Source organism: Neodiprion fabricii, chromosome 5 (assembly GCF_021155785.1).
Source record: "Neodiprion fabricii isolate iyNeoFabr1 chromosome 5, iyNeoFabr1.1, whole genome shotgun sequence".
In the NCBI taxonomy this organism is placed as follows: Eukaryota; Metazoa; Arthropoda; class Insecta; order Hymenoptera; family Diprionidae; genus Neodiprion; species Neodiprion fabricii.
Window position 1 is genome coordinate 17,169,368 of NC_060243.1, and position 23,709 is coordinate 17,193,076.

General features: G+C 35.0%; 1 protein-coding gene across 1 annotated transcript; it reads right to left on the reverse strand.

Annotated features, from left to right (window-relative positions):
• Nucleotides 1-1,316: 1,316 nt before the first annotated feature.
• LOC124182705 (phospholipase ABHD3) lies at nucleotides 1,317-23,441 on the reverse strand. Its single transcript, XM_046570294.1, has 7 exons — nucleotides 23,172-23,441; nucleotides 18,944-19,113; nucleotides 11,787-11,997; nucleotides 7,923-8,035; nucleotides 5,484-5,727; nucleotides 3,595-3,763; nucleotides 1,317-1,845 (listed from the first exon to the last, which is right to left on the reverse strand). Exons 1-7 carry the CDS (start codon nucleotides 23,271-23,273, stop codon nucleotides 1,664-1,666), a joined length of 1,191 nt encoding a protein of 396 aa, XP_046426250.1. The 5' UTR covers nucleotides 23,274-23,441; the 3' UTR covers nucleotides 1,317-1,663.
• Between the last annotated feature and the right edge of the window lie 268 nt (nucleotides 23,442-23,709).

Sequence of the window (23,709 nt, forward strand, 5' to 3'; positions counted from 1 at the left end):
GTTACCCGTCCTTACATATTTTCGTTTTTCATCGCAAATTTCTACACCGGGATAATCTCTTGAAAGTTGAAAATCAACTGCGCATGCGCTAAACAATTCAACCTTATTGGTCGGCGAAATCTTTCCGCAGCGATATTCTTGTTTGCGATGCAGGCGGGCCAACGTACAAAAAATGTATACGTTTGAATTTTGAAAGAGCATAAGCATTAAATTCCGACCGTTCTTTGAAGAATCAACTTTAAGACCCAATAAAAAATGCTTCCCAAACCTTTCCGAGTCACCACCTCAATTATTTAAGATTCTAACCTCGAAAATTCGTATCAACTTCCTACATCGCCCCCAGAAACAGTTTGACAACGAGACTCGGGATGGCCAGCCTGCAGGAACAGCCGATAAAACTCGCGCATGCGCAGTTGATTTTCAAGCTTCAAGAGATTGTCCCGATATAACGCACACATCATCGTATCTTGGTGACAATTTAACGAAACCAAAATTTACGACGTATTTTGAGACATTTGATAGATAAAAAGTTAGAAAAAGATGAAAAATCGTTGCTCAAAATCTCAAACTATATTATTTACGCCAGTTAAGGCAAACACAAATCGGACAACTTTCTTACTCCGTAATGTAAAAAGAGAAAAAAAAAAATTAATGTAAGGAAATTCGAATCATAAAAGCTAAAATGAATAGTTTGAGAGTAACTTTTGCAACTAGAAATTTCATGATGATTGATCTCTGAGTGCTTTCGATCTCATATCCCTTAAATTAGAAATGTCTTTTATCTTAGAATTCTAGTAACTTTTTATTCCGGTCAATTGATTCTTGTACTCGGAAACTCGTGTGAATTTTTCCATACCATCGCACGTGCGATTTTGTCATTTTTTTTTTTTATACCAGAATTCGCCTGGGCTAAATTACACGACAGTCACAAGTGTGAAGTTTCAATTACTTAAAGTTTTCGCCGCCGATATACATACTCGGAACTCGAAATATACATTCAATTTAATCTTACATCTTATATCATTTTTATCACAATTGATCCTCGTTTATACAGGTTATAGACGCAAAGTTGCAACGTACTTAAAACTTGTATAAAAAAAAATTTCGCACCCGAGGAAAGCCGAATCGAACGATGAATTCGGTCCAAAAAAGGATACTGTAAATTTTTGGTGAACGTTCAAACGATCACACAAAACTTCACCCTCCAGAATTGAATGTTAAATTCAGTGAAAAAAAAAAAACCTAGTTTCGAATTGATTTTTATAATTTACAAATTATGACTTTTTCAGCGCGCAGTTTCAAATTTTTTTTTTTTGTTTCTCAAAAGTCGTCTCCAAGTAGGATAGAAATTGGTACAGAAATGCAACCATACGAAAACAGTCGAGGTGCGGAGTAAGCGAAAAAAAAAACTTCATCAAAATTTTTTAGGAATTATATTCATCGTATTATCCGATCAATCAACCGATTAATCACATACTTAATAATATTACTCTAAATTTTTTTTTTTCTTATCAAATTTGTCTAGCCTATAATATTAATTAATTCTGATCATTCGTCCCTTGATTTATCCTTATCTATATACACCTATGTGTACGTATGTATTTATATGTATATATGTATAGTTTTTCTTTCCGCTGGAATTTGATTCCGCGAGCGTAATCCGTTAAATCGGGCGACAGTTCAAGTCTGTTGTGAATATGGCCGCGAAGTATTGGGAGAATAGTTTTCCTATGTATTGTTCCTGTTTCACAGGCCAAACGCCTTCAAGGAATGCTATATGACCGCCCCGTGACGTCACGACGATGGCAACGTTCTTCGATTTGTTCGCTTCTGCGATGGGAATGGCTGGAAAACAAAAAATTTCAAATTGCTAAAAAAATCGTGTGTAAACCATCTTTTTATTATTTACGGATGATTCTCTTTGCAAGGGAAATGAGTTGGCCGAGAATCGAAATTATTTTCAAATATTTTGTATATTCCGATCGATAAAAAGTATCCATTTTTTTGGGTATCAATTACCTCTCGAATGATACGACATGTTTGTTACAGACCCCAAAAAAGTCTACAACTTGCTATGAAAAACGTTCTCAATCATATGTTCATGTTTTTCAATTCATGTTTCATTCGTTGTCTGTAGAAAATTTCATATTGAATGTTTTAATTGCAATAAAATCAATAGAAATATTCGATTCTAAATTAAAATGCGAATATATTATATACGTTAAAAAAAAATAAAACAGATTCTTTTTATGTTTCAGGTACCGTTGAGCGTCTTTCTGATTTTCGAACAAATGCTTTGATCGTATATTCAATAAAAAAAAGATCAATGTTTTTCTTACCAAGCCGTAAATTTTATGATTTTGTACTTCCTGAAATAATCTAATCGCTTGATTTTATTCAAGTTATTGTTAGTAATGAGAACTCGATTCTAAACTAGGTTTTGCATATTTTGTATAAAAATTAAACGAGTGATAGGTCAACGTTATATTTTGAACACGTTCTGGAGTCTGAAGAAAAACTTTGTTGACATAGGTACAAATTTTGAAGAATTCCATCGAATGGTCAAATTCAGCTTTTACGGTATATTTAATAAAAATTTCTTCAACGGTAATTACGAAAAATCAACTTTGTTGCTCAGTTGAACGTAATGCAGCATTCCGCGTCAAATTAGCAGCCCGCGTTCCTCACTCTTTTCGATTTTAATCATTTTTCAGTATAATGTTCTTAACGACCCAAGATGGTGTAGAGATTTTTTTTCAAATTTTTTAGCCACCGATGAAATTTAAAAAAAAATCGCAGAAACAATTCCGAAAACGCCATTTTTAAAAATCTCAACAAATTGATGCGGTTTCTATGATTTAAAATGTGATTTTTGAACACCACAGGATCATGGGATCTCAATATTTACCAAATTTTTCGCAAGTTTTTAGTTTTTAGATGTCGGAATAAGAGTATTTTTCTATCCTTCGATTTAAACAAACCACGGAATTATGAAAATAATGAGCTTCTGGAATTTATTACTACGTCATGGTGAAACTGAGAACTTGCAAAAAAAAAAAGATACTAAACATTGAGATCCCATTATCGTGCGGTGCTCAAGAATCACATTTTAAATCATAGAATTTTTTCAAATTTTCAAAGACGACGTTTTGGCACACGGTATTGCAACTTTTTCATAAATTTCACCAGTTGCTAAATAAAATCTGAAAAAAAACGCCGTGACGCTTCTATATCGGTAAGAACATACTAAAAACTGATGAAAATAAAAGGGAACGACGCGCTGCTTATTTCACGTGAAATACCCCAATGGAAATATTTCGACACTCGTTGAAATTCACTCATCGCACAAGTTATATCTGAAACGGTATATAACGTTACATAATCGACAAGTGTGCGTGAGGAATAAATAAACGATAGATTGAACGAATCAAACAGCCAATCAAGCAATCAACCGAATCAATCGACGATTGTGAACTGGTACGTCTATGCAATGTAAAGATCAGATACATAACGTAGGATTACGAAGTGGAGTTTTCTAGAATGCATAGAGTGACGCAACCTGGGACAGAATTATTGAGCTGATTGATAAATTACCTTCAAGAGGCTGGAATGGATCATCGGCCGCACTCAGACAGAGTATGGGAACCTCTATGCAATGTAGTTTGTCGTGGAGCGTCGCGTTCGCGTAATACTCCTCGACATTCTTGTAACCGAAATGTTTAATCGTGAAGTTCTGGTCGAAATCCCTGACGGTCTTGCAGCTCTGAATGAAAATAAGATTTTACGAAGGAATTATTCTCACGGTCTCAACGCACTTTACGTATCGAAAGAACCAATTTTTAGTGCAATTGTTATTAGCAGCAACAATTCGGCGCGCGTCGTTATTTTGCGAAAGGAGGGGGGTCGAAGTTTTTTCAAAATTGAAAAGTTCCGAAAGCGCGTGAGTCCGAATTGCCTGTTTCGTGACGAAACTTGAAGCAGAGAGTTCAAACTTTTAACAAACAACAAAGTTTCGAATTATGGGAAACCCGATGGCTCAAAATTCCGAAATGGAAGATTTCGAAAATTCAAGTTACGATAGAATAAAATTCCAAATGTTAAAATATCAGAATGACCAGCATAAGGAACGTGGAAATATCGAAAATCCAAAACAAAGAAAGCTCAAAGTGGTGAAATTTCACCAGTCCAGAAATTTACAGAACTGAAAATCTTCGATGTTTCGGATTTTTAAATTTTCTCACTTTCGGAACTTTAAGCGTCGGGTTTCGAACCATTCGAAGCTTCGATGTTTCGACAAAGTTTGATTTCTTTATTCGTAAGTTTTGCCACCAAAAATTCAAAATTCGGGTCTTTTGAAACTGTTAAAATTCGGAATTTCATCTCCACCCCTTAAGAAAGAATTAAAAACGTCACATGTGCAAATTTCCGCCGATTTGGCCTAGCTATTTAGCATAAGATCTTCCATCTAGCCGTAATTTGGATATGTTTTACTAGTGTACCCTAACATATGAATATCCTTTAATTTTCAAAGCTCCAAACTTGACCGTTTGCAAAAAATATATTGATCAATCTTATCTTACGTTTTCTAATTGAACCTTTATATTCGGACGTTTGTGTTAATTTATTTTAAGTTGGATGCTTGGAAACTGCCGGGAAACACGTTTTCCAAAATTTTTAGGTCCTAGATGAGTGAAAGATTATAAACAGAATTCTATTTTTTCGCTGGCAAAAATTAGACATTTTAAAGCATATCCTAAAATTTTCAAAATTCAATGAAAATGAGAGCATAACTCAATCAGGATAAACATTCCAAGGAATTGAGAATATATATCCAGAAAATTGTAGATCCCTGAAATATTCATACCGATCGAATTATGATTCAATTTTCATTCCACTCATTAAATTACGGATTATACCCAAAATATCTTGTAAAATTAAAATTAAAACAATTCATTTTACGGTCATTCGCAAAATGCGGGATTAAGTGCGTCGAAAAAACGTATTTTTTTGGCAATTCTTTACTTCATCGTTTTCATGTTCGGAAAAATATCAGACAGAGAAAGTGCGAAAAATTCAAAGACAAAGATTCAATTGTAAAACAATTAAGACTAAAGGCTTAAAAATTGGAGGATGCTCGGTTTACGCTATAAGACGTCTAAATTCCAGCCAGATGAAAATTTCGACTCCGTATCGTATTCTTATCATGATTGCCGACTTAATTTCTTAGATTCTCCTCAATATCGTTATATTTCAAATACAAGAAAGGCAAAAATTCGTTCTGGTTTCTTCAAGTTTTGCGAAAGTCAAGGAATTTTTTCAAAATAGGATGCAGTTTCAATGTTGTGAATAAATCTTCATCCTTGTCGTAGGGTACAATTACTTCAACCAGACAATTTCGTAGTCATTGGTTCCGTAAAAAATAGTAAACCTGCTCTTCCAAGACTGTTGATAAAACGTGTTTTAATACTTTCAAGATTCCTCACCTTCAGCATGTTATCAGCGCCCCAGTTGAACGGTTTTTCGGTTGCGTTGGACTGGAGTTCCGCCTTCTTCAAGTTACGGCAAAGATTTTCGGCAAGGTGTTTATTCAGCATTAAATTGAGGAACGGCTTTTCAATGCTTTTGGTGCTCTCGAATACGTTCCAAGGTACGGAAATGCACATGGCTGCCTTAAGCTTCGAGGCTGCAGCAGCTCCTTCACGAGCGAGATAATTCCCCAGGATAAGCCTGTAATTAACAACAAGCGTTAGACGAAAAAAGGCGAATTTTGTTTTTTTAATACCTTCATCAATTATCATACCAATGTTATCGAACAACGTTTACTGACAACTGCGACGACGCTAAATGTAATATTACAAAAACACTACCAATGATCAATATTTGTCGAAAAAATGTGTCTCGGGTGTTAAGTAGAAAACTAAACTGTGTCGGACGCAAGCGGAGTCTGCACGTTGAACGATTCAAAAGTTATGCCCTGTTTGTATAAATTCACCTTCGAGCCCTTTTAGCAGTGAAAATATTGACTCTACAACAAAAAGTCAAACAACACTTTTGTAGAATATTCATGTATCTACAAAACACTTTCGGGATCAAATTTTTATCTTCAAATGCGGACAAGTGGTGAAAATTTCTTTAATCCGAAGAGGTTTTTTTTTTTTTTTTTTTTGTACATTGTAACGCGGCATTTTTGATGCCCGTTACAAACGACTCCCCGAACCTCAAGCCGGACCAAAAATAGAGATTTTGGGGTATCGATTAGCGAATTAGTTGAAAGAGAGCGCCGAAAATGGAATTACGCATCCGAGATTCCGAAAGGGATAAATATATAGCGATTAGCGAATAGGATATTTCAGGCTTTTTGTTTCTTTTGTTTCTTTTCGTTATCGAATTTCAACGGCATCAAGCAGATCGTCGGTGAAGATTTCGAGGATATTGCGGAGTGGCGGAATTGTGGCGACGATTTTTGAGGTAGGATGTCGAGGCTGCGAAGTGGGAGCCAACCGTGACGATTTATATTTGAAATAGGAGAAGAGACAGAGAGGGAGAGAGAAAGAGAGACAAGTTTGGGTCGAAGGAGTTAGTAGATCTACGTAGTTCGAAAATATAAGACATGTGACAATAGTGAGTTGAAACGTAAATCCTGATGAGTTAGAAATTTTGACTGAATATAGGACCCAGAATACAAAGACTTCAATCACAATCATTTCTGTTCATTTTTAACATCGTCACCGTCTTCTGTAAATTTCTACATGTACGACTGAAAAACCTCTCTCGTCTAAATTTTATTTTACGGACAATTTTCTCCTCACTCGTCGTTTTATTTTTTTATTTATACATCTGTGTGTTATTTGTTATTCGTTTTTTTTTTTTTTTTTTTTTTTTCTTCAAACTATCAGGCTAAGTTTGTTAGACCTGCGACGAGTATTGTGTCCCTTTTATACTGTAACCATGGAATAACGAATTTAAGAACGGGTGGAGAAATAAAAGAAAAAAATAGATATTCGAAAAATTATATAAAAGACTCAATTTCTCTTGGTGTCGTGATTTTATGCGTTTGTATCTTTTTCTGATTTTATTCCGTAGATTGTAGAAGAAACTAAAATCGTTACGGAGTGGAAGGTTGCAACGATGTTGCCGAAAGGGAATTTTTAGGACGTATTTTTGCTCGAAATTAGTACAGCTTCGGTGTTGTAGCGATTATCGCTTTTTGGATTACGATTAGACGTAGGTTTGAGATTTAAGGTTTTAGATTTTCCTGAATTTTTTTAACAAAGTTTAGTTCTAATTATCAAGCTAAGAAGTTTGATAAAATTAAGAAATAGCTAATTAACTTACGATAAGTTTCTGTGTTTTCTTTTTGGATCGCGAAGAGCGAATTTTGAATTATTTTATTTGTTCTTTTGTGCATCGCTGCTTCACGGAATATACTATTTTAGTGTCGTTGTCGAGTGTCTCTCTCTCTCTCTCTCTCTCTTCCGAAAATCACCCATCTCTCCTCTGAACTACCGAGTATATTAGCCGAGAATTAGCGAATGTAAAGATTTCAACAAAATCTTGCCACGTCTTTTGTAGATATTTATAAGTTGAAATAAAAGGGAACGTGGCCATTTTTCATGCTCATCATTTCGTTGCGAGATCTTGTGAGTTTTAGATTTTTCCATCGAGCCGTTTCCGCGATCATCGCGTGAGTTTGTCAGACAGACCAACGAAGCGACATACGGACGGACGTTTTTCTAAAAATTTGTTGAAAACGAGAGGATTCGTTGAAATTATGAAAAGTAATTTTTCAACCGAAAGCAATACTTTTCTTACATCGTCAAACGTGAGGAGAGGTAAAAAAATTTTCGCTATTTAGGAACGGTGACAGTGACCGAGAAATCTAGCCTGAGTAAAGGAATATTCAACATTTCTGTGAAAATTACCCTCCCATGGAGATTCCTGTTGCTCCCAAAGGAACGCTGGGGTGAAGTTTCATCACGTGATCAACAACCTCAGACAAGTCATCGCAGTGGGCCGCGCTGTACAACCGTGGCGTCTGAAAATACAATATACCGATGTGAAAATACGAAATTGGCACATTCCTTAAGGGGCACACCTAGTGTGACAGCCTGAAAAAAAGACGATTTTTGGGAATTTAAAAAAAAAAAAAACTAGCGTATCAATTATTCTTAAATTTTAAGGGTATATTTATACATATTTTAAGAATACACGGTAAAATTTTTGAAGGAAAAAATTAAATGTTTTCCGAGTTACACGCGATCTCCGACGGAGCTGAAAAAAAAAGATCCTTCACTGCTGCAGTGATTCCGGCCTTCTCCGTGGACGAAATCTAAAAAAAAAAATTCTTGTTAAACTGGAAGATATTGTCCGTACAATGACTCACCAGTTTTTTGATCTGATCAAAAATCGAATTTTGGCAAGCCAAAAACGACCAAGATTTTGGGTAAAATTCAACTTTTTTTTTTTTAAACGCCGCCATTTTATCAACTTTTGATTATTTTTTTCGACCGTAGGTTATTATACGGACAATATCTTCTAGTTAACCAAGAATTTTTTTTTTTTTTTTAGGTTTCATGCACGGAGAAGGCCGGAATCACTGCAGCGGTGGAGGACCTTTTTTTTTTAGCGCCGTCGGAGATCGCGTGTAATTCTAAAAATATTTAATTTTTTTCTTCAAAAATTTTACTGTGTATTCTTAAAGTATGTATAAATATACCCTTAATATTTTAAAATAATTGATACAGTGGTTTTTTTTTTTTTTTAATTCCCAAAAATGGCCTTTTTTTTAGGCTGTCACACTAGGTGTGCCCCTTAAGGTCACGTAGTACTCCTACCCTTACCGACCGAGCAAACTCACTATGTTTTTCCTGTATTGAATACGGGCTATTCCGCGTCAACCGGATCAGTCATCTCTCAGATATTTCTTTAATTTGGCATGTGTATTGTGTAGGGGGAGTTAGATTTTTGTGCCAAAGCGCGAATCTCATAATGCAAAATTCGATTTTTTATTAACAATAACAAATTAGACTCCCATTTTTTTCAAAAATTCATAACTTTGGCAAAAAATTAGATACAATATATTTTTTTTTTTCAAATTACGCGGAAAGCTCCATAGAATTTAAAAAAAAATACTAAATGGTAAAAACAAGTTGTTATCAATTGTTTATTTGACAATTAATTTTTCAAAGATTTTTAAAACAGTGACTGACACGATCAAAAAATTTTTTTTAAATTCTGACATGTTCCTTGAACTATACTACAATCTGTGAATTAATTCCAGAGGGGTGTTTTTCTTCGTTTTTGAGTAAAAAATCATTAAAGGTGTCGATGCGCATGAAATTGCAGCGCGCCGAGTCTCTACGTAATGGCGGGCGGCCGGTTGCCGTCCACTGCTACCCCGCGGTGGCGTCGCAGCGTTATTTTAGAGTCATTTTCACGATGTAGGACATGATTGAAGAATCTGAAAAAAATACTGTACCTTCACAAGGCTTGTTCAAAGCGATAAGTGAAGTTTCAAGAATGTGTTTTTATTTTAAAATAAGTAGCAAGTTATGTAATTATTATGATTTATGTGCACTCTCATGGTGTGTAACCGTTATTTTGAATCTCTGTAATAAAAAAACGGTGAAAAACACATTCCTGAAACTTCACTTATCGCTTTGAGCAGGCCTTCTGAAGGTACGGTATTTTTTTCAGATTCTTCAATCATGTCCTACATCGTGAAAATGACTCTAAAATAACGCTGCGACGCCACCGCGGGGTAGCAGTGGACGGCAACCGGCCGCCCGCCATTACGTAGAGACTCGGCGCGCTGCAATTTCATGCGCATCGACACCTTTAATGATTTTTTACTCAAAAACGAAGAAAAACACCCCTCTGGAATTAATTCACAGATTGTAGTATAGTTCAAGGAACATGTCAGAATTTAAAAAAAATTTTTTGATCGTGTCAGTCACTGTTTTAAAAATCTTTGAAAAATTAATTGTCAAATAAACAATTGATAACAACTTGTTTTTACCATTTAGTATTTTTTTTTAAATTCTATGGAGCTTTCCGCGTAATTTGAAAAAAAAAAATATATTGTATCTAATTTTTTGCCAAAGTTATGAATTTTTGAAAAAAATGGGAGTCTAATTTGTTATTGTTAATAAAAAATCGAATTTTGCATTATGAGATTCGCGCTTTGGCACAAAAATCTAACTCCTCACACACAATCCACATGCCAAATTAAAAAAATATCTGAGAGATGACTGATCCGGTTGACGCGGAATAGCCCATACACAAACGAAGGTAGAGGGTTCAAATTTTGACGGTGCATCGCTTTTTCCCAGGAAAATTCAGGAAAATTACTCATAATCCGAAAACCGTCGAACAAAACAATGTGTGGTTGTTTGACACGTGTCATTATTCCCACACTTCCCGCATTCCAGGGGTTAAAAAGTGTACAGCTGAGATACTTTCCACCATTCCGGAAAGAATGAAGACTGTTTTTAAGCAATATTGAGGTCGCTAGACGAGATATAGGAATTACAATAATTTTGTAAATAAAAGATCAGGTGGACACACGGCCGAGCGTTCCGAAATTATTGTAATTTCTAGTTCTTGTCTGGCGAACTCAAAATTGCACGAAAACGGTCTAACGATGGCTCATTTAACTTCTAATTCTTTCCGGAATTGCGCAAAGTATCACAGCTATGCATTTTTTGGCCCCTGAAATACGGGAAATGGCGAGAATAATGACACGTGTCAAGAAACCACACATATTTTTGACGATTTTTGGGTTTGAGTAACTTTCCCGAATTCCCGCGGAATTCGAAATTTGAATCCTTTCTGTTCGTTTGTTTATTTAATATAGGAAGAACAAGGGTGAGTTTGCTCGGTCGGTAAGGGCAGGAGTACTTCATGACCTTCAGTAGAGATAGCCATAACACAAGCGAAGAAGAGTGAAAAGTAGAAGAAAATAAAATATGCGGAATGGTATCGTAGGTTGCCTGTATTGTGACACTTCAGATTTTCTGTAATATATTGAAGTGGGCTCGTTTTTTTCCACAAAGTTCTATCTAAGTATTGTGTTTCTCGACTTTTTACACCGGTAAAGATGGTAATTGGTATAGATGGTATTGGAAAAAAAAATTTACGTAGAATGATTGAAATACCGAGCGATAATTTATTCCTGACACTTCGATTGTACGATTGAAAAGTCTTTTCACGACACAAGACTACAGTAAAAATAAAAAAAAGCCTGAAATAACTTGGATGTTTACGTTTTGATTGCTGTTTTAGTATTCCCAATGGCAAGAATTCGATTAATAACAAAGGAATCGCATTTTCAACTGAAGTTGAGATTGGAAAAAAAATTGTTCATCAATCCTAAAATACTTTTCTTACAAATCTACGGAGTTTTTCGTGCGGTGAAACGTCGAAAATTGTATCAAAAAAATCCGAAATTCCTTACTGTTTCGAATCACAAGACAATGAGAAATTCTCGCAAAGAAGTATCGGTTCTAAAATTCATACAAATAAAATGAAAAAAGTAGATACCATCGGCGAAAAAATGTAAGAATATCTTATTCCAAGTTACGGAATAAGCGGGAATTGAAAAAATGAAACCTAAACAGGGTATTTCGATTCTAGCTCGAATAGCATGTTCAAAGAATATGTCTAGGATTAGAAATCTGTATTGAAAATCTGACGGACTTTGGTATGATAAATTAACACAAGTTAACGTTGAACAATGAAACGCATGTAATGCAAAATTATGCAGTTAGATGGAATAATTAACTAACCTTTAGCTGAACCCCTCCTAGACCACGATTGTTGAATATCACGCATCGGATACCAACTTTTTTCGCAGCACTAACCAGACATTTTATGTAGTCGGCCTGACTGGCGCCTGTAAGCCCGGGTAGAATGATGACGATCGGAGAATGCGGCGAGCAGTTCGCTTCCGCCCAATCCAAAGCAACTTCGCCCCCATCTTGGAGCTCCAGAATCTCTCTGCATCAGAGTCAAGAATAAATATTAGACTTGTTTCAAACGTGAAAAACTTCTTATTCTTCCGGATCCTCGGCTCAATTTCAAAATGAACTTCGCGGTATGTAAGTTTTTCAGAATAAAATTATACCTCGTAAAAAAATTTACGTGTTCCAGTTTCTTCGTGAAATTTTTAGTTCCGGTTACCGCTCAGTCCTTAAATATTTTCATTTTTCATCGCAATCGAAAAATATACTTCTAGGTAGAAAATGAGAATTAGTTTTATAGTTGTTACCGGAAAGTCCAGTATCCGTTACTATTCTTTCTCATTACGATCGCTGTTACTAGATTTTCTTGCAACTGTTGCGAAAATTTAATGCTTGTGCAATAATAAATTGACCTTAAAGCCTTGTTTAACTAAAAAAGTAAAGTTAACCGAACAAACTGATTTTGCGTTGCAATTACCAAAAAAGGATCGACAATAGAGCAAAATGATCACGCGTACCTCGTTTTTCGTAATTCCAACAAAATTCAAACAGTTTTTTTAACGATACCTGATTTACTAAATTTTTCTAGCTACTACAGCAAATGAAATTTTCTCAGTGTGAGTACATTGAAAGCTTCTTTTTACAATGAAATAGTCAGGGTCTAGATATTAACGAAATCAAGACTTTGTGCACCTTTTGTTCGAAGTAGTGGACTAATGCTGACGTTTTAATCACCTTGTTTCAGAAAAACTAAAGAAATTTCACTCTAATACTACAGAGTCTGATAAATATTGGCTTTCAATTACTGTTTCAATAATTTTCTTCCATACGGGATGTAAAATATGTTCTTGAATTTCCCCATTTTTTATTTCATCACTTTTTTTCGAATAGTCGGAATTGGATATTCAAAATAATTCTACCCTTTTTTCAATGAAAATACAGTACCGTGTAACCGAATTCTACGCAACACAGCCTATGTTTTTTACAAATTATGCCGTACAAATAAACTGGAGTCAAATTTTGATCCAATTCTTTGATTAACCAAAACAAAAAAGGAACTTAGGTATTCGAGTGTATCGAAAAACCACGTTTTTCAAATTTCAACACGGACTGGTGTGAAAAACTTCAATCCTGACAAAAAAATAAAGCGGTTTCAAAAAGATCGTTTTTGGTTAATCTTTTCAACTTGAGCAAATGGTTCTAAACTTGGGAATTTCCTTAATACAGCCAAATTTTCCCGAATAAAATAAGGAAAACAAGAAAAGTGAGGGAGATTTTTTTATCTAGATTAATCGATTCCAGGGAATTCAATTGAACGGATCAACCATGGATCTTTGTATCAAAAACATCCCTGTGACATCTGTCCAAAAATTTGTATTCCAGCGATTGACGGGTTTTTCAGATCCACGTAAATTCAAATCGAGATTATACTTGTGGCGAAAGTTGTCGTAAAAAAGTCTTGCCGTTTTCAATGCGGTTTCCGTATCCGACAAGCCTTTTCAAAAAAATTCTTCCGTCGTTAAAGTGGATTTTTGAGCAAAAACTTTCGTAAATTATTCGTAACATAGAATTCCCGAATCGATTTCACTGAAATACACACACAGCATGCCTTTCCCAATCCCAAAGATGGGTTTGAATGTTACAACGATCATTACGCGTGCAAAAATGAAGCTTCTCAGCTTCTTAAACCGTATTTTGGTGTGAAAACTACCGCAACATTACGATGAGTATCATGAAATACAATACGATGTAAAATTGGAGGCCATCTATGAACTTCTGAGCTATTAAATTATTTCTCAGCAGCTGGAAAAAAAATTCTAACGGATTTTGGAGTCGTATAAATGGTATGACAGGTAAAATGGGCATGAATAATAAACGGAAAAACTTTGACGATGAAGAACTTGCACTCATTGTCAGATAAGACTTGCGTATACGGTAGCTAAAATATCAATAACTACTTGTAGGAACGAGTCGGGTTAGTCAGTAGCTGTAGCAGTTTCAACGGTTGATGTTACAAACATCTTACATTTGTCCCCATAATTTCGTTATTGTGATTGGTTCCCTTTATAGTTGACTCAGATGTGTGGAGGAGAGTGTTTTAAGTTCGTCGAAGCAGCTTTTTCACATTATTTAACGAGTAAAATCATCCAAATGAGCAGAAAAAACTGAATCGAAGCGTTTGAAAACTAGGAAAAATTTACGTACCCATCAGTTTATTTACAAAACACAAAAAAACACGTTTAATCTTGTATTAATAGGTTATCCAACAAACCATTCTTGGGCAAGTTTATTAAGGCCATTTTATTATTGAGTTTATTAATACTGTTACACATATCTCGATCTAGATAAAATTTCTGAAGGTATGAAGTCATACACGACGTTTATTTCTCAAGTTATTCGTGACACATATTTCATAACGTTCGATTTAAGATTCGATAACGTTTGTGCTTCTCATCGCATGAAACAAATTTCTGCACATTCATTCAGGCCCAGTTTGACGAGGGATTTATTGTTAGGATAAAACACTGTTCGGGGGTTATTAAAAAGTAGTAAAAGTCTTACTGGAGGAAAATTACAACGAATTGTCCGAGGCACGAAACTCACCCATAAAATTTCAGTTTCAGCTGTTGGTCAGTGAATCGATTTTGGGGGTCATTCTAGCAATCTTCCCATGATTTTTCGGACAAATGCTTGATAGGTATTTTCTGCCATCTGCGGACTCAAACAACGATTTTTGAATGCCCGTTCATTTCATTGCTTGGGGACGAAAATCGACACTCTTTTAACACCATCCTAATTTATCTATGACTAATGTACTGTAATCAAGAAGCCTGGATTACAGGCACGATTGAAAACTGATTTGTTTAGCCTTGACACAAGCCAAAATGCAAGTGCCTGTGATAATCACGTCCTGCGATATCATCGTTTGGTGTTTTTGCGCCTAGCGTGAACTATCATCATTGCACTGAGAGAAATTTTTAGTTCCGGTTGTCGCTCAGTTCTTAACTATTTTCATTTTTTACCACAATCGAAAAATACAGTTCTAGGTACAAAATGGAAATTAGTTTTGTAATTGTTACCCGAAAGTCTAGTATCCGTTACTATTCTTTCTCATTACGATCACTGTTGCTATATTTTCTTGTAACTTTTGCGAAAATTAAACGCTTGTGCAACAATAAATTGACGTTGAAGCGTTATTTAACTAAAAAAGTAGAGTAAACCTCACAAACTGATTTCGCGTTGCGATTAGGTATCAAAAAAAGATCGACAATAGCGCAAATGGTTAGGTGTACCTCGTTTTTCGTAATTCCAACAACATTTAAACAGTTTTTTTAATGATACATGTTTCACTGAATTTTTCTAGTTACTGTAACAAATGAAATTTTTCTCAGTGTGTACAAATTGATACCATAAGGGTGAAACCGTTGTCGTGGTTGTTGCAATTGCATCACTTCGAGCACAAGTGTGAAAAACATGAAACATCGGTCGGTCGATCGGTCAATTTCTTGCGGGAAAAAAGTGTCACAGTTGATGTGTAATCACTTGATAATACAGAGTAGAGTTATTGTACTAGCCGCAGCCACCTGCTATCGCGATCGCTATATCAGGCCCAAGATTATCCAAATCATATTTCGCATTTTCTTAGATCTTATCGGGACGTGAAATTTCAAGGCTTCAAGAAGCGCCTTATCTTGAAACACGTGTTCACGGGGAATTCCATGACCGTATGTATAACAAGTATTGTTCATTACGTAACGCCGACTCACAATCAGTCCTTTTACATTCGCTTGATGAGCTTGCGAGGTGTAAACAAAGTTTGTTATGTATACGTCTTTCGAATAGTGGGAAAATTCACAGGATTGTTTTTTTTTTTTTTTCTTTTCTTAGATATCCGAGCAGTTGAGAGGAAAATAATTTGGTCGCGTGTTTTACTTTTTCACTCGAAACAAAATTAAATTAGATACAAAAGGTTGAGTAAAGGTGCTGAATGTGTGTCACGTTACCAATTTCCGATATATAACACATAGTTTTGTGTAATATCAAAAACAGTAAAACTCAATTACATACAAGTTTTGGTGTCGATTTTTTTTTTTTTTTTTTTTTTCGAGGAAATGCGTTTTTGGAAGGCATGATTTTTTTCTGTGAATCTTCATTATTGTGGCCATGTATTTTTTTTTTTGGTCTGACAAGGTCTCGACTTGAGTTTATGCAATACAAAAAAGACGAAAAAAAATAGTGGTGTTTTTTTTTTTTTTTCTTTTTATTGCAATACTTCCTGCAAAATAATCTCCTAATATTTGCCTGATTGTTTTTTACGATGTAACAAAACTCACTATTCACTGATTTTTAGCATGTTTTTTTTTCCATCCTCGAAATCGATCCGAAATTTGAGAATCAAGAATTTTTGAGGTCGTTGAACAGGATTATAGGGAGTCAAGAATCAATGAAATGATGCTTTTTTGAATGAAACTTGGTGCCCGAGAATTTTTAGAACGCCGATTACGTGTCTGAAAAGGAAATGCGAGAATTCGTTAACCAGCCCAAAGAGTCGGGGCATCTGAATTTCTGAATTTCAGATTGACGATCGATGAACCTTTTGGCGGATTGATATTCGAGACTGGAGTTAAGTTTTTCGACACAAGTATTTATCGTAATATGTATTTTTGTCTTGAACAATGAAATCTTCTGCGTTCGACTAAATAAAGAAACTGTCGTCAAAGTAACGTTTGGAATGTAATTAATAAAACAAAAAATATTGCTCAGCTTCTACAGTGAGTTTTCATTATTTTCAAAAAAAAACAAACAAACAAACTTGGATTACAAAAATTTGTCGCTCGGAAAACTCTACGATATCATTAAATTTCGACTGACACTCAACAATCGGAGTAAAAATATAAATGATAAAATAAATTTGTTCAAGCCCCTTCATTCAGTATGAGGCATGAATCTGTTCGAAACAGATAATCGATGTTTTGTTTGATTTCACGAAATGCAACGAATTAGTATTTTTCGGATAACGAAAAGTATGTTTTATGGAATTTAGCCGATTTGAAAAAAAATATTTTTCAACAGAAAAAAAAGTGGATTCATTACCTGAAACAAAAAATTTACTGGGAAGAATATAGATGTAATTATCGTATTACTGAAACGAAAACCTGATTCGTTTTATGTTCAAATGAAGAACGATGGACAAGATAGTTTTCTAAATAAAGTAGGTAATAATTTGCTCGAAAGTTAAATAGCTAGCAATGCAATAATTTTATCGATTTAATAAAACTTTATTGAATTCAAACAAACTTTTCCTTCAAACGAGCAATTGACGAGCAATATTTGTTCGTTCCTACGGATAACAATTGCGATAGCATGTCTAGGCTGAAAGTGCATGAATAGTTGATAAACCGCGACGAATATATCGAAGTTTAGGTCATTTTATACTGACTGTTAAGAGGCCACGTGTAAAAAAGTCGATAAAGTTATTTTCGCAAATGTCACACATTCTTCATCTACAAAAAACGAATAAGTATCTCGGCGATTTTTTTTTTTTATTGTTTCATAAGAATCGTTCAATTTCAGGTCAAACTGGTTTCGTTTCTCCTCACATAGAAATAATAACTCAAATTAAGGGCTTAGATTGTATCGACTTTTTTTGTAAATTCACATCGCTATAAAATGGTAAAAAATTGAAAATTTACTGAAACAAATTTCAATTTAATGCGGTTGTTATCTATTGATCGCGATCAATATCAGCGCAATATATAACATCGGTGATGTTAAATATTATTTCACCGATGCAAGTATGATAAATAAGGTGTTTTGCGAGATTGCATTCTTCTGAATAAATTGCGTCATCGGAACAAATGAAATAAAAAATCGCTAATAAGGCAATTCTAGGTCATGTAATACTTTTATATATTTTTTTTTAATTATCGTATAGCTTATCAAATTTGAAATTGATAAATACCCAATTCTCAACAAACTCGTAATGAAATTAACAAAAACTATTTATGCTTCACTCGTCATCTTCCTAAATTTTCCAACTCAAAAGGTAGTGTTTATTGCATACGACACGTATCTTGGGTAAAATTACATTTTTGAATTGAAATATCTGCAATCGATGGAACAAATCAAGAAACATTACGATGGTCTAAAATTCGACTTTGAAGTTTGACCGCAATTTTTTTTTTTTTTTTTAACAAATCATGGGAATCTGAAACACAAGTAGAAAGTCATTTTGCTTTCCAACATAATTAAGTCACCTTCCGCATAATACTTGAACAATGTATTTATTACAAGAAGTATTCAATCGTAACAATTTCGGGCGACTGATCTTTATGGAAACATATTTTTTCTACAAGTGACAAAAATGTTGAACTTTAACTGGGTAAATCATTTTTTTTTTTTTATAATATATATATCGTAGCAAGCCAAAAAAGTATACCTAGAAAAAAATATCTTACCCCCTCTCCGTTACGTTCTCCACTATTTCAACGCTCCGAAATTTTTTATTCTCAAAGTCCCGAATAAGTTATACACTTTTTCAGCAGAATGTAGCAAGGAGGATTTTTGTCTGAAACTTCAATGCGTCATCTTCGAAACCACGTTTCAAATTTGACAATAAGTTGACCGCAAAGAAAATATAAATTTACAAAATAAAAAAAAAAAAATTATGTTTTCGCTATTTCCAACACTATTCGGTATTTAAATGAATTTTGAAAAAACGCCCGAATCTTGAGAATTCCATCTCTCGGGTAGATCGTATCGTTGAGGGTCCTACAGAGTCTAATTTTCTTCGTTTTTTAATAAATAATCACGTGGGCCAAAAAACATTTTGGGTAAGCGGTGAAAAATCAGTAAGCTAAGCGAAACTCGAAAACGTAAGCTGTTCTCTTGCGGCGGGAAATTTGCATTCGCGTTGGGTGTTTTTTGAGCCCACGTTACCGTTCCAGGATTAACTTCTGCAGCTAATTAACTATCGAGCTCACCGACGATACATCACCTTCGGGAGATATCTTGAGCGTAGAACGCTTGCCATCACTGTCTGCGCCCGAGACTCGAAGCACCATAAAGTCGGCCAAAACTTGTTCGTAACTATGGGAATGTTTTTCTCCAGAAAGTCCCGGAACGGTCCTGGTGCGCAGACAAGTAGCGGTTTCTAAAAAATTTCAAAGAAAGAAAGAGAAATGATTTATTGGTATTTCGGGCTTACCGACTTCTAATACCTACTTCGGCAATGACTTGGCTAAATCCAAACAGCCTCGACCATTATCTACGCGTCTATTCGTAATTAAGATATCTAGTAATGTATCGCAATCCGGTTCTTAAAAATGAATAACCCGAAGATAAGAGACAACGTCGACACGCTCACGCCGTGAGCAGAAAATTTATCTTATCACGTATCACGCACCGCACGCGAATACCTGACACATTATTGGACTTTTGTCGGATAACGTTAACTCCGTACCAATTTGTGGGCGTAATCACACCGCTGTTAAAACTTGACATCAAGTGCCGTTTACACGGCAGTTTTTTTTTTTTTTGCAAGTTAGGGTGAGAGAAAAACTTCGCTTTGATATTTGTATTTGACAAATTGTAAATGAAATAAATATTTGTTACGTTAATAAATGTTTTCTATCCGCGTATTGCACAGGTATTATCGGATGGATGTTAAGACGAACCGCAATTGCCAAAAAATTTCATATTACGAACCGTCGCGGCGTTATTCGCGGTTACCGGAGAAACTTTTTGGTTTTTTTTTTTTTCACAGCATCGTTCTTCAATTGACGAAGAAACCTCGTGTGATTGTAACAATTAGAGTAATGCTTTTCAGCCCTCAGCAATTTGTTATTTTTGAATTGGTTAAGGTGTAAATAAAAAAAAAAAAAAAAAAAACTAAGCGATTCTTTCGGGAGAAGGTAGAATTCGGTTGTACGAAATAATAAAATTAGCGATTGTTGTGAGAAATTTTCATCATTCTCTTTCGAAATATAAATGCAACGATTACAACGAGCAATCGAATGTCTAAAATTCCGAGGAAAGGGTGTTTGGTTGATATTTTTAATTAGACTTTAATAACTTGATAAGTTTTAGTTAGACGTTTCAAATTTGTGTATCACCACATTTGTGTTTCAACATGTTTTTTACCTAGTTTTACCATGAACGTCTCATATCTTGTCATTCAAAGTTGCAAACAATAAAGCAAAAGATACTAATATTTTGGAAACTCATCCTTCAAAGTTATACCCGAATTGTAAAAACCGTGACTTTTGTTTGAATTTTAATCACATTAACGTTACCAACGTCGTTCTTTATTTTCTTAGCAAAAAACGCATAGAAATCGCCAAAAATCGACCCTTCAATTTTCAATAATTATTCTGATTATTTTACAAGGACGATCTTTAGTTGGAAAAATTGTTAATCCCCTTCATGGAGATTCTTGGATTAATTTTGAGATGCACGAATGAGAGTTCGAAATTCTTTCCATTATCCTACAATAGATGTTGTACAATTCAACCGAAGTCAAGTAAATTAATATATTTGGAATAAATGTATATTTTCATTTCTACTTATTAGTTAAACCAACGTATTTCAATAATATCAATTCATTTCATTGTGCGTTTAGGCAACAAAAATTTTTTGCTTTTACAGTCAAAATAGTAATTCGTACTGCTTTCATTTTACTTATTTCCCCATATTTTATGTTGTACACAGGTTAATATTTTTTTCTCCTTCTTCATAATTTTCGGTCGGACTTCGTTATTCCACAATTCTGCAGAAACACAAGTTTCGCTATACATGTACACTTAGCATTGATTTTTTGGCACTCGGTTTACACGCGATAGAAATTTTCCGATGGCGCGCATCTGCCAAGAGGAGACAGTGAAATTTATTGGCCCAAGTGACCGATGGCGCATTAGCAAGATAACAGGTCTGCAGTGAAATCTTTTTTCAAAAAAAAAAAAAATATTGTAAATACGAAAATTTTTATGTGCCAAATTTATATCTGCTTTCCATTTTATTTGGTCACATTTATATTACACGATATGATATTATTTTTTTTTTCATTTGTTGAATATACAGAATTTCTTGTGTTCTATTTCTGCATTCGCGCAATTTTAATCTATTTAAATAGCGTATGTACGTACAAAATCAGTTCGAACTGATGGAAAGATAATTTGAAGGTGAAATTAGAAAGGAGAAATTAGAAATAGAAGAAGTTCGCCGTGAAACTCCCATCGATGATATGATAAGATGGAAAACTACAAAATAACCATAACTACACTATTAGATAGATTTTCTGACGATCATTAGTGTCTGATTACGGTTTGAAAGCGAAACTATCGTCTTATCAAAAAAAAAAAAAACATTAAACAAAAAGTATACGTGATGCATATTTTTTATTACTATACCTCGATTGAAAAGCATCAAATCTATTATAATTACATATAAAAATATGAACGAGGAAAAAAAAGTTGTTTGTTTTTAGACCAGTGTAATTTAGTTATATTTAATTTGCACGATTAATGAGTTTGATATGTAAATGAACATGAATTCAACGGATCTAACATTACACAATTAATCCCAAAAGTTTTGATTAACAAGAGGTTAGCGTTGAAATCACGATTCCGCGGTACTTATTTATGTCGTATTATAACTGCGTGTATAAGAACCGAAAAATCTAAGGAGTAAGCCAGCGGTGATTAATCTAACTTCATTTCGACAATTATTAGTTTACTTCTTCTTGTGTTAAATGTGATACAAATAATACGAGCTACGATTCAACCTTCATCTTAATATCTCATTTCGAATGACCTTTTATTGAAAAAAATTAACGTATCGGTTTGTACGAAAAGTTATGCTGCAAGAAGAGTTCACGGTCGGCAATAGATTCTAATTGACAATGCGATACGATCAATTAGAGGAAACCTGCTACTGATGATTCCTGATTCTGTGGTGTATTTCAGGCTTGCAGGACCCGGTGTGGGGACGCCTACGTCTATGAATTCCGAATCGGAGAGGTAGAAAATTATTCATTAAATGAGGTTCCAAGTAGTTATAATAGACCACAAGTGGGTCGGACTTGCGCGGTGGCATGAATGCACGATGAACAGCGTCGCGAAAATTGCTGCACATGTCGCAGCACGTTATATTCTGCACGACGAACTTCTGGTAGGCACGTATGGGCAATTCCTTGCAAACTTCCATATTTGAATTCGTTCAAAATTTGTTCTCTAATTGTTCCAACTCTGAAACAGAACCCTGAATTTTTTCCCCAGAATCGCGTTAAAAATACTTTCGAATACAATTTTCCGTCCGGATTGGGGAATTTTTCTTCATATTTATCTGCTATTTTGAAAAATATTTTGACTGACAAAAACCAATGTTTTGTTGTGTCAAAAATTGCAAAAATGAATTCTAAGCATTCTGCATTCTATGAAAAAATCGTCAAAATTATGTGAAAAGTAATTTTTTTTCAATATTTTCGCAAGCGTTCGAAGAAAAATATTATAAAAATTTAAAATAAATTCATTGTAATTGTATTCTTCATTTCAGTTAGTTTGCATCGAATCTAACTGTGAAGTATATGATAATTTATTTTACTATTTTTTCAAACACTGCTAATTTTCATCGAATAAAATTCAGCTAAGCTTATCCCTCCTAAAATTTTGGAAAAATTCCAAAAATGATTTTCACCTTTTATTCGTAACTTGAAAGTGCATTCTGCAGATTGTGGAATGTTTTACAATATTTACCGTATTTTCAGAATATTAAACCTATATTTTTAACAATCCATTGTTTTCTAAGTGTTCAAGATGATGGAAAAAAACATTGTTAACACTAGAATATTTCGAGAATTTAAAGACATTCAAAACTTTGAGTGAGGTACGAATATATGCACCTCAAGAATGATAGAATAGATAAGTTTAAGGAAAATCGGGATTTTAGAGTTGGTGCCGTTGTTACAGTGTAAACAAAATTTCAAGAAAATTGAAACTGGTCGATTTATCAGGGAATGCGCCATGTAAATTCCGCAGAGAGTACAGTAGCGTATGACTAATCAGCCCACATCTTTACGCCAAATTCATCATGCTGCATGTCGTGGTCTTGAAGCATAGTTCACGCCAGTGTTACGGTTCGCTGTATCACGCATGTAACATATAATTATATCAGCTGAATGAGCGCGTGGAAACAACAGAGTATCATTATACTCACTTTGACTACTTCGCATAGATAGTAAGTGCAGAATCCTATCCCAAGCAGGGCTCCGTAGTAAATTTTGGGCACGTCTAGCATAGCGTCTAACAATTCCACCATGGTGACAGAGTCTTGCTTCCGGGTGTAACGGCGCAACTGATCTCGTGCCTCGGTAATCGCTGGCTGACCAGGCTCCCAAATGGTGCCGCGATCACTGCCGCGGAACGCACGAGTTCGGCTCGAACACTGGATTCCAAGGCGCCGAGTGACAGGCTTAAGTGGTGAATTGCGTCAGTGGTCGGCCAAAGGTACTTGCCTGCGTGGTGCACGCACGTGCGTCGCGCTGCCGCGGCCGCGGCGAGAATTACGTCGATTGCGCATCGCGAATACCGACTGCGCGGTACGTGACGCGCAGAATCGCGACGTCGCGTCATTGATGGATGGAGTTTACCGCGATTTTCGAAATCGCCGCGGAGTTGCGGAGAGTCGCCGGTACGATGAGCGTTCACTAAAGATGTACAGGGTGGGGCATTTGAGGTGTTACAAAGCAATAGTG